Here is a 17113-nt window from a genome sequence, read left to right as displayed (position 1 = left end):
GCCTGAGATTTGAACTACGGAGACCGAGTTGTCGTGATAGCCGTGCAAGGTCAAGTATATTGTTATTTGCAGCTTGACAACTCAAATTTAGGATGTTTTTTTACAACCGAAGCAGTTGTCTCTTTCAGCAAAGATACAGTTGCGTCCTTCAACCGTCACACAATCTGGCGGCATCACAAAACACAAGAGGACAGTAAAAACCTGGAACACAGCAGCAACTGCCATGATTACAGCGCTATTTTGACCTCACAATGGTGGAGTTGAGCAGTGAATTAAACCTTGCATAAAAGTTTAGAGTTCCATTTCACGGGCACTCCTTCAGAATGATCCGAATAGCATGCCGAATACCTCGCCTGCAACTTCTACAGTAAGTTCGTCAATGAAGAAGATAAATATGTAGCACCTCTAACACAATCATATCGGAAAGACAGAAGAGGAAACAGTTTCTCTTGTGTGGATCAAGGATTCCTTTCTAAGCCCTAAACCCTGAACTTGGTCACATCAGGAAGATTACTTTGAAGATGCTCGAGCAGAGAAAGAACTCCGAGCGGTGAGTGGAACGCAGATCACATTTTCCCTTTTGGTTTGTAATCGAAGATTTCAAATTTTGGTAAAATCACCACCAGAATTAGACGACAATTCTCAATGAATAGGACAGCCACGCAGTAAAATAGCTCTGTGGTGATGTGGACTGTGAGATTGTTTATAAATAGTGATGCAAGTTCGATGTTGAAGCAGATAATGGCAAAATGCAGCTCAAGGGAAATAAGTGAACTCTTATGTTGCAGAGACACGACAACTTCGAGTAACTGATTGAAACTATATACTGCTCGGTGCTTCTCAAAACCAGATTGTTGCAGGTGTCCGAATCCTCAGTTCGCAGACGGGTAGATTCTAACGATATTCTATTCATACACTGTCATGCTCATTCATAACTTTTTTGGACCAGGGTATCAGTACCTCTTGGCTTGGTCCCTCAGCTTGGTGGAAGATACCCTCCCTCGACCGACGTAGGTCCGACAATTTCATACAATAGCCCAACACAGCTCGAATTTTATGCTTGAAATCGCCGTCATCAAGGTGGGATTCTTTCTTTCATTGGATCGCAGGTCATATTTGTGTGCTTTTGCACTCGTGGGTAGACCTGGAGCAGCTGAATCCCTTCTCTCGTGACCAGTAAGTGCCATGAATCTCTCACCGTGAGCTTGGCTGCAGTTGAAGTTTGTGCTGCACTTGGGTGCGCGGGTCTTGGTGGGTTTTGCGCGCTGGGTAATTTTCTCTCTTTGTTTTTTTTAGTGAGGTTTTGTTCTATAATTTGAGAATGAGTCGCAGGAGAAAGGGGTGTTGCCGTGTTGACCATCACGCGATGATTTATAGCGCCCACATTCTTTAACGACGAGTTTGATTTCTTAGATGAGTCAATGTGGTGCTGAATTTGGGGGGTAGAAGAAGCGGGGCAGTTTTAGGTTGCTGGTTCATTGAAGAGAAGTACACATGTTTACTCTTGTAGTTGATTCTAATGGGTACCTTGGAGTCATTTTTGCCTTTCGACATTGGGGTCCCTGCTACATTGCCATATTAGGGTATTGCCCGTCGTTTGGGGGTTTTTAGTTTCTGTCTTGTGAGACTGATGCTGGAAGTGTTCATTACTTTTTGAATTCTTTTTGAAATACTTAGACTTCACGATAGGTACACCTGTAGCTTATTGGAGTTCTTAAACTCCGTGGCTTTTAGGTTTTCGGTTTTGCATATTATAAAAATCACGTGGTAATGAACTCTCTGTAACGGTGAGCTGCAATCTACATATTGTATCGGAACCAGGTGAATAGTATCTGCCATGACGGGCGAAGACTCGGCCGATATCGCTCATGAAGCCTCAGAAGTGAAGGAGAAAAATGAGGCAATTGAGAAGAATGGAAGTGTCTCCGCTGTCGGAGAGGAGCCAAAGGCTTTTATAAAGGGCAAAAGGAGGTCTGAGCAAGAGGCGCAAGTCAAGGCAGGAAAACAGAAAGGACAATTACCCAAGAAGAGGTTTTACAGAGCCCGGGCGCACAGTAACCCTCTCAGTGATTGTCAATTCTCTGTGTAAGTGTCTGGTTGCTTTGACAATTTCGTGCTACATTTTTTATCATAATTTACCAGCTCCTGCTTTGAATAATAACTTAAAATCAAAGTGCCAATATGACAACGAGCCTTGCTCGAACTATTCTCAATACTTCTCTGTAAAAATCTCAAAAACTAGAAAGCTGAATTTTTCGCTCCTTTTGCTTTCTGGATTGGAATGAAAGGCTGAAGTTTAAATACTATAAATTACTGGCAGGCCAACCACGCCCAGCGAATTCGACTGGTCAGAAAGCTTTCCAGAGTTTTTTGCTCAAGAAGAAACTACAGGTGAGGAAGACATTGCAAATGCGGAAGATGTGACTCTTTTAGTGGTTCGGTTTTTGGATGTTAACAGTCCCTTCGGAGGCAGTTAAACAGTGGCGGATCGCAATCCGTGCAGGGGACAAAGATCTGAAGGTTCGATTTGCCGACATTGGTTGCGGCTTCGGTGGTCTCATTGGTAAGTGCATCTAGGAAATGTCTGTTTCTGCTCTATGAGCTCCACATCCAATTTTAAGATTTGTTTCTTCTTATCTTGATGCTGTGTTGGTTTATTTTTTGGTTTACTACTTGTAGTGTGACACCTCTCCAGCACTATCTTTAAGCTTTTCGTTTGTTGGTTTACGGCATACTTGAGTACTTATTGTATTGTTGTACATTTCACTTCAGCTTATCATTGCAGCGACGCCTGGGTGGTTTCAATTCACGTGGTTTTTTGCTCTATGGAAAATGGTCACACCTTTGTATTTGTAGTACCTGACGGTTGTCTTGTTGAACCCCCCAGTTCAGATGTCACCGTTGTTTCCTAAAACTTTGATGGTTGGGATGGAGTTGAGAGACAAGGTGTGTTTCTACAATTCTGCACCTTGGATCGGTATAACCTTTTTATGATCAGAGTTATTATATTTGAAATGTGATCCATTTTTAGTCGGAACATTAATAGGCTATTGTAATACTAATGTTTGAGTTTTTCCAGTATTGATGCAAGACTTAACCGGAAAACTTTAGTCTCAGTAGTTTTGGCGAAGACACGAATAGGCAGGGTATTTCAATAACTTTGTGGCATCTGAGGTCCTCTCTATTAATCGTAGTAACATGTCAATTGTCAGGTGAGCGAGTATGTGAAAGAAAGGATCGTCGCATTACGTGAACAACATCCAGGACAGGTATGAGTTGGCTTCGTTAAGTGTATTCCGCTTATGTATGTTTGTTAGGAGTTCGGTATATGTGGTATTCAATACATTTTTATTGAAACTGTTGATAGCAATGTATCGGCATTTAGTTGCAGGTTCTAGTGACAACTTCATACGCTGATATGCTCAACAGACATGCCATCTTCCCTATTATCTTTCTGTTAGATAGTATTTAAACTTCAGGGATTGTTGAAGGGTTAAGGGTTTGATGTTATGTGTGGAATATGTATTGTACAGTACGAAAACATATCAGTTTTGAGGACCAATGCTATGAAATACTTGCCAAACTACTTTGAGAAAGGCCAGGTATGCTTTATCATAAGCCTGCTTACTTGAAGTACTCTTACCACCATCTTTTGGTCATTGACTCTTAATTCACGTCATTTTTCATGCTTCTAATGCTAACATGTGTTTCATGTTTGCAGCTTACAAAAATGTTCTTTTTGTTTCCTGATCCTCATTTTAAGGAGAAAAATCATCGACGACGTATTATCAGGTATAGTACACTAATTCTTGCATGCCATTCCTTAGGCGGAAACACATCTGTACCGTTAATATCTCGTTGGAAGTGTTTACACATCTAAACAAGATGCTGGGTAGCTTTTTTAGAGTTCAATGGTGTTTTTTTATTTGATCAGCCTCTCATTCGTAGTGCACTATATGATTAATTTCTAAAGAAGGTTGCAGTGCTTATGTCTAACTCTTGATCTCACTCAAATGGAAATTTTGTACAGTACCGCCTTGCTAGCCGAGTATGCGTACATCATGGCTGTTGGAGGTATGACCATTTTGAACTTAGGTGTCAAGGGAGTCGCGACGTGTGTTGATTACTCTTTTTAAGATTCTTCTCGCATTGATGTGCATAATCATTTACTAAAATAACATGAACGTAGGTTTTCTTTGCGGCTGTCGTTGTAGAGATGCCCACTTAATCTATTTCGTTTGCTTTTGAGGTTCCTCTTGCGTAACTTCTTGCTAATTATGTGTAAATTTTCCTTGGCAGGCATTTTGTACACAATAACGGACGTTCAGGAGTTAGGAGAGTGGATGAAAGCACATTTAGATGCTCATCCCCTCTTTCATCCGTTAACTGATGAAGAGCTGGTAAATTGGACACTCCTGCTATTGATGATTGACATTAAGTAAGAAATAGTACATTTTTGTGTGGAATAGCGTTTTTTCCAGAGCAAACCGCTGGGCAATTTAACAAGTTAGTATGGAGATAGGCATAGGAAACATTGTGATGTCATGGACATCTTGATCGATAATCCTACAACATAACGTTGTTTTTTCAGGAGAAGGACGTGTGTGTTCCACTTTTGATAAATGCTACCGAAGAAGGCCAAAAGGTAGAGTCATGTGTAACGCTTGCTATATTGCTATCGATTGTCATGAGTAGAATGCTCTCAAGATCCCGTTTATGTTCTCAAAATTCAAGATGGTGTCCATAATAATTCTCTTTGTGTCCTTGTTGTGCAGGTGGAACGAAACGGAGGCTCCACATATAAGGCCATATACAGACGGATAGCAGGACTAGGGAACATCGGGGCCTAGATTTTACGTATACTCCAGTGAGAACGTGTTGCACCCTAGGAAATACAGAGAATCAGTGATTGGACTTCACATTATTTGGCTTGCAAAGCCAGGAGCTTCTTGCTTTCGGTTGACCCGTAAATGCTTAAGCAAGCAGATGTTTCCATATCTTCTTGAGTCCTTCCTGTAAACACCTCGGCATGTTTTCAAAGGGTTCTGATGTTCTGATAATGCTTCGAAATGCTTGGCCTGAAATGTCTGCCATGTCTTCTCTGAACGTTAAATGCATGGTTTCAAACGCATGTTAGTTTCGGGCTTGATAGTCCAGACTCTTGAGTATATCAAGAAGACCACTCACCCCTTCATCAATTTTCTGGAACAATACAGATGGCAGTACTCAAAATCGAATTACAGCTCGTAATGATATCCTGACTCGTGGGCATGTTCCATAGCCTGCGGTTGGCAGATTGAATGGACCGGTCTTATAGAAACTTCGTAATGAGGGCACTGTCGGAGGTACAATTGTCACACCCACCTTCCAATTCCCACTCGGTGAGTGAATCCCAAGGCACAGTTCCTCAGCTGAATTGTGCGAATCACAGCCTCGGTTCACATAAATAGCAAAAGCAGGAAAACCCATATCTTTCCACAATCCCAAGATGACAAAGGCGGTAGCCTCCAACCGCGAACTCAACCCACGAGGCGAAGAAATTGGTGTTGGCTTGGATTACATGTTGGGAGTTTTGCCTATTGTGAGGTGGATCAGGTACACCCCATCTCGGGCCTCGTTCTGTATAAAATTTCTTTAGTAATTGTGAAGAAAATGCAGAGAAAAAGTAGGTATTTCTGTGTATGCGGAACAGTAGAAGAATCTTTATTAAATCGGATTTATAATTCAAATAACCATTGTTTGTGTTTAAACTGTATACCATGAGAATTGTTGATGAGAAGAATGCTCAAGTATTTGCATTCTTCAAATTTAGATTTTATTAAATCTTATGAAATTTCTTTAATTTGGTCAAAAAGTTGTGGAAAACAAATATTGGGGGAGATGAATTTCAATGACTCAATTTGTAAATCTTTTTATTAACGGATATCTCTAATTAAAGGTCAACTGATGTTTAAGAACAGTAAAACATAATTGCTAATTCGTACATAACAGTAATAAAAATCACTTCCTCCATTTGATTAATGAGAAAACAACCATACAATCTATGCCTACAAGCTACTAAAATTTGACATGTGTTTGGTTTAAAAAAGTGCCTTAAATTTGCATTATTTGCAGGGGAATGTGGAACAGATCCAGATTTTTACAAAATCGACCTACTCATGATGAAGAATATGATAGTCATGATTAGTGGGTCAATTTAGTAAAAACCTGGGTCTATTTAACATTCCCCTATTTATAATGTGGAGATTTGGATGATTGTATTAATGGGTGTTAATTACTTCAATATCTAATAACAAGAAATGAACTATCAAAAGATACTTGTGCAACTACTTTTCTTCCAAGACAAAACACTGAGGAAACTTCCCGAACAGAACCCATAATCAGAGTGATGAATTAATTTACATTGAATTTATTGCATTGAAATTTTGAAAAGAGTTGTCAGTTTTCATTAAAAATATAGAGGAAACACTACCACGGAAGCATGTCAACAGCACTAGCTATTGTTAAGCAAAGATAAATTTTGCCTTCGGGCTGGGAAGGTATCTCATAAGAAATGATTAACGGTCAAACAAAAGATAATATACTGGCAGCTAAATTCAACCAATTAAATGGTACAGTAAAATCGAAATACTCGAATGTTCTGTTTCATTTCGGCGATCCTCTGCTGGCAGAATCTGAATGTTACGCAACCCTGGCGTCGTCGAAATTCACGCTGGCAGAATCCATGTCCATACTTGTAAAGATAATACGATCGCTAAAGCAAGTGCCAGTTCCGACAATGCACGTGAACCCATGGGACACGGCAGGGAAATAACTGGAGGCAGAATGATAAATGCCATTAGTTGGCACTGAACAAATACAGGTGGATACATACATAGTACCTCCCAGAACATCAATGATATCCCCCAAATAGATGTAATGAAGAAACGTACAGGCTCGGTTAGCAACGTGCACGCAGAATTTGCGCAAGTCAAAATTGTTACAATTTAAACTGCTTTATAATAACAACGTCATAAACGAATTTGTGACACTATCCGAGATGAGAGCAAGACAACCAACAATATTGCTCGTCCAAAAAAATATAAGATGATTGATTTAAAAACCGAACACCGCAAGCATACCAGACATGCATACTGGCATAATTTCAGTTTTCAAAAAAAGAGGAATCACAAAATTGATGTCCTTCAGCTAACTTCCCAAAATGACTACACAACAGAGAGCGGCAAGTAGGGCACACCACGCTACAATCCCTTCATAACTGCCGTTTGTCAATATCACTGCACAGAGTTCCAGATCTAAAATCTACTGAACCTTGGACTTAGACGGCTGCTTCCTTCTGTTCTGGCGGGAAGTGGAGTTCTTCATACCCAAGAAGAACAAAAGGGCTCCGAAAAGTGCCAAATTCTGCAAACGCCAAGACCAATTACTAAGAAACTTCCGTGTAGAAAATTCTTCTAGATTTTCCAAGAAGCACACAAAAAGACCCAATTTAAGTACGATTGAAGCATCGTGAAATATTCTAACCTTCAGAAATTGGTTGAACTGGTGGACATACTCTGGGCTGGAAAGCTCATAGTTGTAGAAGTCGTGAATAATGGGGGTGATGGCGGCCAAGAAGATGAGCTAGAAAAAAAACACACAAGCACAGTCACAAGGTTTAACAGACATCTACAAGTAACAAAATCTAAGAGCACGTGCATGATGGTTGTGAAATTCCAATTACAGAATGAATACTATCTTCTTTAGGATTTCAAGTGAAGGTACTGACCAGCAAATATGCACCGACACTACTCCCCACTGTGAAGAGAAGTCCGCCAAAACCCTCCAACGCGATAGCTCCCATCAACAAATGCTTGGTCTGTGGCAAGGAACCACTTATAATAAGCACGCTAGACTGAAGAAGAAAAAGAGGGTACAAAAGAGAGAGAGAGAGAGAGAGAGAGAGAGAGAGAGAGAGAGAGAGAGGAAAAGAGAGATGTGTGGGCTCATTCAGACCTCACTCCAACTTATACAGCTTCTTAATGTTGTATATGATAGCGACTAAGTAGTTAAAGAGGGAAGCAGGAACCAAGCAGCAAGATATCCACCTAAAATGTAAGCAGGATTTCACGACATACGGACCCGAACAAATACTACACAAAAAATAGATCGAAGGAAACATGTGTTAACACACCTCAACAGGTGGAACCTTGAAATGAAGTGTCTCGAATATATGACCCTTGAACAGATCCAACTTGGGTTCCAACGTCTTCAAAGCAGAGCCTCCGTCATCTCCGAAGTCTTGGATTCTGATATCAACGACCCAGGTTACACCGTTACTTCATACTGCGTACATGACGTATGACGAGAAAAATTGGGGCGGCACATTTTGACTACGTTCAACAAAAGAGGCATCCGTTTCGTCACTTCATGAAACAGAACATGTTGTCGTAATGTAACAAAGATAAAACAAAACCAACGTTGCTTTTGTGACACAACGCGTAAAACTAGAAAAAAAAAACTAAAAACTAAAAATTACAAAAAATCAAAAGGCAAATGCAATCCTCGTGTACAAAATAAATTCAGTTTCAAAAATCACAACACATCACAATGTTGACTAAAAATATTCCACGTCTTCCTACTCATGATAAGGAAATACACAACAACCGTCAATCCCTTCCAACTGAAGAAAAAAACACAATAAGGAAACTTACTTTTGCCAGGCAGCCAAAATAAAGATCGCAGAGAACGTGACCCTCCCGACAAAGGATATAAACCCCATGGTTGTCTACATAGAGAAACAACACGCCACAACAATGTAAGAAAAGCTTCTGCAAAAATATTACTCTCCGAAGCGAAAAAACAGGAAGACTCAAAACGAAAGGGTAATTCCGTACATCGGATTATGAGTAAAAATTCCATTAAGTCCGTGTAGCAAACAGGATACAGAGCGGTGTGAACCACGAAGTAATCAGCCGCTTACACTCAGCAAGCCCACACCTTCGGCTACTCAAACCCAACCTAGCACCTCAAATCTAAGCACTAATTGCACCACGATCCTCTTGAGAGTTTACCACGATCCTCTTGAGAGTTTGCCCGAGAAACAAAGCCTAGCTTATCATAAATCAACTTCACGTGTCGATACGTTACAAACCAAGACTGCATCACTGCACACGTGCATTGGTGGGTACACTCGACACGCTCACAAGTATACACCAACCACAGAAGGGGACTCACTCCAGATCAAAACCAGAAACGAAAAACCGCAGCCACGCCAGGACCCCTAGTGGAAACATCCCAAAACAAGCCCAAATGAAACACTACAGAGATCCAGAAGAAGCGCGAGAGGGAGGGAGGCAACGTACACTGGAGAAACGAGTTGTGGATGGTTGCGCAACAGCAGCGCCGCGATCGATGGATCGATCGAGGAGATGTTGATCGCAGACACACAAACACAATGCTCGGGTGCGGCGGGAAAAAGCTTAGATCCTCACCTTGGCGACTTCATGAACGCCCCTCGCGGACCCCGGTTTAGGTTGCTCGGAGATGCATATACCTGGGAAAGCATTAGCACCCTGACGTCCTGCCCGATCCTCTACCATAGTATAAATACCTCCCCATGTATCCAGTGTCACCCGTGTATCGTCCCTGTCTAAAAAAGATATCCTGCTTATACTCAGGTGAGTTGTAGCTAACTGGATATTACTGAACCGCTGTCGTTGCTCTCATTTCACAGTACTGGGTTTAACCTCCTGCAACGATGGTTTGAAGATGAATTTCATGTCGATTAGCTCTACAGTATTTTGTGATTGTTGATACAAAGTAAGTTATAATTGGTTTGATTTTTGAACAGAGAAAAAGTCAGGTCTGTGTGGTATGCATCAAAGGATGTGCGTCAGATTATCTGTTTTATTCCTGATTTTTACCAACTGGGATAATGATTTAACTCTGCGTGAACTATTTCCACAAGAAAAATAAGTGTGGAAATTGGATAGAGTTTGTGAAAGCTGTTTCTTTAACTCAAAAATAAAAACAATATGAAAGCAAGGATGACAGTTGTACTTAACTTATATAACTATTTAATGAGAAAGCTTGGGTGTAACATAGAGACAAAGAAGTCTTTTGATTTTCCATGAAGCAGGAAGTGAGGAACCAAGGGAGCACAAGGGAACATGTGGATGTGCTAGAGATCATAGTATCCAATGGCATGGATTATACAGATATATATATATATATATATATAAACAAAAAAAGTTTGTTCCATCTGATGTTGTAGTTGAGTGAAAAAAGAGAATAAATAATATAAAAATAATAATGTGTACAAAAATCAAATAATTTGTATAATCGTGTAATAATTATGCTTAAGCCAAATCCTGTAGTTGATAAATTTATGATTACTTACAACAATTATGTATCCTATATTAATTGTAATAGTGAACAGGCTTGGTTACAAATCTTTCAACTTTAAATTCTTATGATCACATTTAAATGAAATAACAAGTGTGATAAAAACTTATAGATTTTTTTGTAAAAGTGAATACCAAAGTAAAATTAAAAATATAAAATAATACAAATCTATATTTATTTAACTGAAGATTCACCTATATCATAAACTCTTTCTATATGTATGCATGATAAAAATACCAACTCTTTTAGGTTCTCAATAATTGGTTATCATAAAAAACAAGGTGTGACAAGTTGATTATGATAACATAATACATGCAAATAAAGTTCAAACTAAAAAAAATAAAAATTACACACTGGTTAAAATTAACATTAAGGGAGAAATTAATAAAGAATCCAAGCTGGCAAGATAACATGGTTATTATACTAACAACTGAAAACAAATGTACATTGCAACAAGTTGGACAATTAAAGACATCATATATTTATACCCATATCTATTCCTCAACGGTTGCAATTACTCAAACAAGTACACATTCATGTTGTATTTGAGATAGTTTGTAAATTGTACAAACTATTAACAGAAGTAAGAAATAAGTAACAACCATCTATTCCTATCAAAATTAAAAAGTACCTCTAAAATTGAAGTTAAGGAATTCTTATCCGATCGAGCTCACAGTTTCCTGATGCTCAATGTGCTGGTCTGCAGGTTACAACATCAGATGCACAATGGCCTTCGTTGATGTCTGGAGTCTACCTACTCAACCACCCAACTACCGTAAAATGGTGTGGCCACATGGTGGCTCTGGGAGGTAATTACAATTGCAGCTTGCGCTGTTGTACCCACTATTACATACACAAGTGAACCCACTGCTCCTTTCCATGCCACATTGAGTATTTCATATCTCACCTCATTCCTCTTTACACTGGTCGGATTCACCATCCACGTCATGGTGTTTTAATTGGCATGCAATCGTCCATGCATATCTCATGAGATCCTCCACATTGAACCTCCAATGGACTTTCAAAGATTGGAACGAGGTCGAGGAGTGGGTGGCTGGAACCTTCAAACCCTACACTTTTTAAGGCGGCAGTGAATCTCTCTAAGGTCCATCGCCTCATACTCATCAGTGAGCTTAACATTTGATGAGTCCATAGGGTCCTTCCTTCCTCGAGAGCATGACAAAGTCATCCTCAAAACGAAGCAACTCTGATCTTGTGCAACGCACAGACTATGCTCGGCGTCTCTGCACCTGGAACCCAACCCTTCGATTGTGAGGACTAACTTTTGGTTACATGGCCGTGTCCAATTCCTAGTCGAGGCATCTAATGGATCTCGAGTAACGCTCACAGTTCATTGTGTGATATTGCACCGTCGGGCACAGCAAGGATTAAGTCTTCGATTTGATCTTTCGGATTTGCACTCCGATTCTCTCTTTCGAGGTAACAATGCAACCCCGGATGACTTATTGCAATATCTCCTGTCCAACCTTTCACCCCTATCTTTAAGTAGGATGGCCCTTGTTCATTTGTGAAGGAACAAAGGTTGTGCAAATCAGCAATAATCACATCTCGAGATTTTAACCAGCAATCCATCTGAAAGCAAACAATTCGTAAAAATCTACGTATCCACAGTTAAACCATGCACGAGCCTGCTCGGCTGAGAGAATAATCCCCACATCCGTCATCAGCTCTCAGGAAAATACTCTTAAGATATTTATTGCGTGAGCCTTTCCATACTGTTCAATTACTCAGATTGCACTCATGTAGGTTATGGTTCAGATTTATTGGAACCATTCGATGAATCCTTGTGTTACTGCTACATGTTGTTAGTTTCAGGGTTGTCTTGGGGGTGCTATTCCTCCACACCTCCGTTCATGTGTTAGGCTGCAGTGAAATAGACCAAAAGATTCTCTCCTCCAACCTCGTCACAATACAGTTCACCCTTTCGCCACACATATAAACTACACATCAGCCGCCTTCACTGTCGGCATACTTAAGATTTGCACACGCAGCTTCGCGATGCCAACCACCCTCATACACGACAACCCCAATGCTCAGACAGCCAAGAGTGGTTTCTTCAATGCTGGCTACTACCCCAGATCAGAAACTCTAGTCCGAAACACTTTGGTATCATCACAGCAACCCCCATCCATCCGACCCTAATTCCAGCCCCACACATGCCTCCGCACCTGCCCGTCCATCATTCCACGCCCAACTCTTCCTCACAACCTTCTGCACCTACCGCTCCCACACCCCGCAAAACGAAACTCCTAAAACCCCCCTACTGCCCAGAAGTCCATGTCTCAGTGATTCTTATGGTGTTATTGTCATCTCAGCACAGTTAACTCAGTGTGGTGCATGACATCAATCTCCTCACCGACACAATTTCCCTCCCCCCACACTCACCCTCACACACTTCATTTTCACGCTGTTCACGGAAGCTTCTTCCTGCGCAGGTAGATTCTTCAGGGTCAGGTCGAACAGCTGCCCGTGACATCGTTCTCGGCAACTTTCAGCGCTCTATGTGCTATTGATCACCAGCACACGAGTGACTCTAGTCAGATTGCCTCCTAACCATCCTTCGCAACACCCACATCCGCTCAGACCCTTAGATGTTCTGTATGTTTTTTTATGGAAGTTTCAGCCAGCCGGCTGATTACCAATTCTAATCATTGCGGTCCTCCAACACATTATGTCCACACAGACACCAGCGCACAATGACCCGACCACACATCCAACCTCCACATCCACAACGCACGCCCCACCCTGTAGGCGCTCCGGGGCCAAGAAAAACCGCAGCTCCGACTCAAGGAAACATGGGCGCCACACAACAATCAACAATCAACCCTGGGCTAACCATACCAACACCAGCCAAACACCGGTGCCACTCTACGTACACCCGGTCCGGTGCCGAGATTGAGAATCACACACTCCCGCTGTGGTTCGCTGGGCCTGCCGATGGCACAACTTATAGGGTTTCGGCGCCACTCACCCCGCTGAAGACACAAACCCTAATCCGCCACATGTTCCCGCAACTCCCCACCCTTGGGAACGTCACCCCTCCGCCCTCTCCCCCAGGCTCTCCTGCACCCGCTTGAAAGCTTGTCACCGTTGCCAACGGGGATCGGTGACTGAACATCTTCTTCTTTTTTTTCTAAATTAAATGTTTACGGAGATCTTTCTTATTTGGATCCATGTAGCAACAATCCCCCTACAGCTAGGGAAACTTTCCAAACAGGATGCCAATGTTTCTGTCATTCTACATGGCACCCTACATAAGAATTCAAGCTTTATATTTTGGGTAATAATTCACCATCCATATCAATGGCAAAGCCTTAAAGTTTTTGCAGAACACATCCATATGCTTGAGACAACTTGCATGGTGGTTACTTGTGCTTGAAGAATTTTCCTTCAATGTTGAATATTGATCAGAGAAATCTTATTGCAATAAGGATATCTTGTCTTGCATACAAGAGCCTATTTTTATTGAAATTGATTGCCACAAACTTTGCCTTAATAGTCTTCTTTTTTGTTTCTATCTTTTGCAACCAAATCATGCACTATCACTACACCAAATAGTGTCTAGTTGACATTTCTATTTTTTTTTTCCTTAAGTCATTTTGTTACACCACTATCTCTTATATGTTTGTCAATAAGACCTTATATGATTTCAACATTGACAACATATTGTGAAGATGTATCACACCTAAACAAATTTTTCTTTTTTATAAAGTATGTCATATAAATCACTTAAATGGCTAATTTAGAGTATTTCTTATAACAAAAAAAATCTATTCTCACAAGTATTGATAATTTAAAATTACTTAGGGTACATTCTAATTTGCAACTGTCACGGCCATAATCATGTAAGCTAATAATTACATATAGAAATAGGTAGAAGTAAGTAAAAGTAGATAAAAGTAAGTTAATTGTATAATATTTAATATAGAAGCTTCCTAGAAACTTCCTAGACGCTGCTTTGACTTCATAGGTGTCTTTAATTGACTTTTTGGATTAGAAACGTGGTCAACAAGTTGGCCATGTGCCACACATGTTGTTAGCTTGAAGATCAAGCTAACTATGTGGCCCACACGTAGAAAAACTTGCCTTGTAAGTCAAGGCATGTGTCCTACAAAGTCAACACATATTGGAGGTCCTATAGAACGTCGCCACGTAGCCCCTAGTTAGATAGTATATATAGAGACAAGAGTGAAGGCTTCTTCACTCTTGTCAACTCCTTTCTTGCTTCTAGTCTAGTTTCAAGGGTCTCTAGTTTTCTTGTATTTTGGCAATAACCATTCTAATTTCTTTCTTAATATACATATTTCTATTTTGTCCTATTTCTTTGAGAAAAGTCTCACTTACTCTTAAGCTTTCATCGAGTTCTTGTCCTTGACAGATTGACAAGAGTACACTTACAATATGAGAGCTTTGTCTTTTCTTGATTAAGAGTGGATTACCCCTTTTTTTTGATAAGACATAAGCGCATTAGAAGTTGCGGATTACCCTCTTTTAAACTGATATTGTTCTTAGTATTTTCTTTGTTATCAATTCCTCTCTTCTATTTGTTTTGAGCGTTATTAGACATCTTCTCCTTTCTAAGTGCTACTATGGCAGAGCTTGTTGAAATGAAGAGTGCAATGGCACAGATGCAAGAACAATTGAGGGAGTTAATGCTTGCGATGCATCAACTCAATTTACCACCACAAGGAGCAACAAGAATGGTAGGAAGTAAAGATATAGAGATGATTGGGGCTGCTTCAACATCTGCACCAAACCATGTTCCTTCTCCCAGAATGGAACACCCTTCGAGTGTTAGAGAACCGAGAGTGGCCTTGCCCGAGAAGTTTGATGGTACCAGATCCAAGTTTCGAGGATTCATCAATCAGGTCCAATTAGTAATTGAACTTCAACCCCAGAGCTATCCAACTCCAAGGTCACAAGTTAGATTCATTGGTACACTTCTTTCAGGTTCAACATTGTCATGGTTTTCATCTTTTCTTGAACGACGAGATCCAATATTGGATAATATGGAGGCTTTTTTGGCGGAGTTTCGATCCATGTTTGGAGAACATGATGCAATTCGTGTTGCAACCAACAAGATTCGTATTTTGCGACAAGGCAATCGATCAGTAACATTATATGCTTCGTAATTTCGACAACTTACAACTGATATCAAGTGGGATGATGCCGCACTTGTGGGTCAATTTCTCTACGGATTACAATATGAGGTAAAGAAATTGATGCTTAATTTACCTGATCCTCAAACATTGAGTCAAGCAATTGACTTTGCTGTGAAGTGCGACAATCAACTTTTTGAATTTCGATCCGAGAGTCGCACAAGTAGGCCTCAACGTTACTACAATTCAATGGCAACACCGACGTCTCCTCAACACATACCTTCAAAAGTAGAGGATATGCAAATTGATGCGGTACGTTTCAAACCTCTTACTGAGCAAGAAAAGTCTCGTCGTCGACAAGAAGGATTGTGCTTATATTGTGGAGAACCTAAGCACACTGCTCAACATTGTCCAAAGAAGCGACGTAACTACAAAATGAGGAGTACGGCTGTCAAAGAAGACAGTATGTCTGAAAACGAGTACGTCCAGCTACAATAGGGACCGTGCGGCTGGAATCTTGTACAACTTCTAATGAAGGTCCTATCCTCTCCTCAGAACCATCTCCTTGTTTTATAATAGATGTGCGTTTAGGACCTAATAATTACAAAGCCTCTGCCTTGATAGATTCAGGAGCCTCAGCTTGTTTTTTAGATGAAGAATTTGCTAGATGTCATAGAATATCATTAATACAAAAAACTAAACCTGTACACGTAGAAGTCATAGATGGTCGTCCGTTGTCTTCTGGAGATGTAACTCACGAAACACTTCCTGTAGATGTAGTAATAAATGGTCATAGTAGTTGCATAATTTTTAATATAATTAGATCTCCCTCTAATCCAGTAATTTTAGGCTTATCATGGTTAGAAAAGTATAATCCTCGAATAGATTGGATTTCTCGTAAACTTGATTTTCATCGGAGCATTAGTAACAGTTCTATTAATCAAGTAAAAAACCATGAGTCTAGTATAGTAAAACCCGCACTTATAGGTGCAAAAGCATTTATACACGCAGCAAAAGAAGGATCAACTTTTGCTATTTATGCTGCACCTATTTCTGAAAGCGTAAAGACTTCAAGTGGCATTCCAAGTCAATATCAGGATTATCAAGACGTTTTTGAGAAAAAGAATGCAGATATTCTTCCTGAGCATCGCCCATATGATTGTTCAATCGATCTCAAGGAAGGAACTCAGCCACCATTTGGACCAATTTACAGTTTATCGCAAGATGAGTTGGCTGAACTCAAGACATATATTGACGAGAATTTAGCGAAGAATTTCATACGCCATTCAAAATCTCCAGCAGGAGCTCCAATTTTATTCGTAAAGAAAAAAGATGGATCTTTACGAATGTGTGTTGACTATCGAGGACTCAACAAGATCATAATCAAGAACAGGTATCCATTACCTTTGATATCAGGACTCCTTGACCAGTTAAATCAAGCTAAGATCTATACAAAAATAGATCTAAGAGGAGCATATAATCTAATACGGATCAAAGAAGGAGATGAATGGAAGACTGCGTTTCGAACCAGGTACGGACACTTTGAATACAATGTCATGCCTTTTGGACTCACGAATGCACCAGCTGCTTTTCAACATCTCATGAAT

General features: G+C 40.3%; 2 protein-coding genes, 2 long non-coding RNA genes and 1 other non-coding gene across 8 annotated transcripts; 2 read left to right on the top strand and 3 right to left on the bottom strand.

The window, feature by feature from the left end:
* Positions 1-28: 28 nt before the first annotated feature.
* Positions 29-656, bottom strand: LOC149986375 (uncharacterized). Its single transcript, XR_016500660.1, has 3 exons — positions 515-656; positions 279-353; positions 29-164 (listed from the first exon to the last, which is right to left on the bottom strand). It is a non-coding gene; the product is annotated as an uncharacterized LOC149986375 (long non-coding RNA).
* LOC149986374 (uncharacterized) lies at positions 231-1087 on the top strand. The gene is made up of 3 exons (XR_016500659.1): positions 231-367; positions 506-550; positions 950-1087. It is a non-coding gene; the product is annotated as an uncharacterized LOC149986374 (long non-coding RNA).
* On the top strand, positions 819-5070 carry LOC112276886 (tRNA (guanine-N(7)-)-methyltransferase). 3 transcript variants are annotated; one of them, XM_073531055.2, is made up of 13 exons: positions 839-1080; positions 1216-1269; positions 1822-2085; positions 2321-2391; positions 2504-2563; positions 2888-2946; positions 3213-3269; positions 3534-3602; positions 3722-3792; positions 4031-4074; positions 4300-4400; positions 4592-4645; positions 4776-5070. In XM_073531055.2, the coding sequence occupies exons 3-13, from the start codon at positions 1838-1840 to the stop codon at positions 4848-4850; spliced, it is 909 nt and encodes a 302-aa protein (XP_073387156.1). In that variant the 5' UTR covers positions 839-1080; positions 1216-1269; positions 1822-1837; the 3' UTR covers positions 4851-5070. The 3 variants fall into 3 exon arrangements, with proteins under 3 accessions (XP_024364451.1, XP_073387156.1, XP_024364453.1); XM_024508683.3 differs by lacking the exon at positions 1216-1269 and having other exon boundaries at positions 819-1176; XM_024508685.3 differs by lacking the exon at positions 1216-1269 and having other exon boundaries at positions 959-1080.
* Positions 5071-7063: 1993 nt separating this feature from the next.
* LOC112276408 (uncharacterized) lies at positions 7064-9449 on the bottom strand. 2 transcript variants are annotated; one of them, XM_024507692.3, is made up of 6 exons: positions 9345-9449; positions 8694-8767; positions 8174-8288; positions 7769-7858; positions 7525-7623; positions 7064-7404 (listed from the first exon to the last, which is right to left on the bottom strand). In XM_024507692.3, the coding sequence occupies exons 2-6, from the start codon at positions 8759-8761 to the stop codon at positions 7303-7305; spliced, it is 474 nt and encodes a 157-aa protein (XP_024363460.1). In that variant the 5' UTR covers positions 8762-8767; positions 9345-9449; the 3' UTR covers positions 7064-7302. The 2 variants fall into 2 exon arrangements, with proteins under 2 accessions (XP_024363460.1, XP_024363461.1); XM_024507693.3 differs by having other exon boundaries at positions 7556-7623.
* A 2986-nt stretch (positions 9450-12435) lies between these two features.
* Positions 12436-12532, bottom strand: LOC112277068 (small nucleolar RNA Z157/R69/R10). The gene has a single exon (XR_002968249.1). It is a non-coding gene; the product is annotated as a small nucleolar RNA Z157/R69/R10 (small nucleolar RNA).
* Positions 12533-17113: the final 4581 nt, after the last annotated feature.

Source organism: Physcomitrium patens, chromosome 24 (genome assembly GCF_059467195.1).
Source record: "Physcomitrium patens ecotype Gransden chromosome 24, ASM5946719v1, whole genome shotgun sequence".
NCBI lineage: Eukaryota > Viridiplantae > Streptophyta > Bryopsida > Funariales > Funariaceae > Physcomitrium > Physcomitrium patens.
Note: the sequence above shows the minus strand (reverse complement) of the source record. Positions and strands in the feature narration are given on the sequence as shown.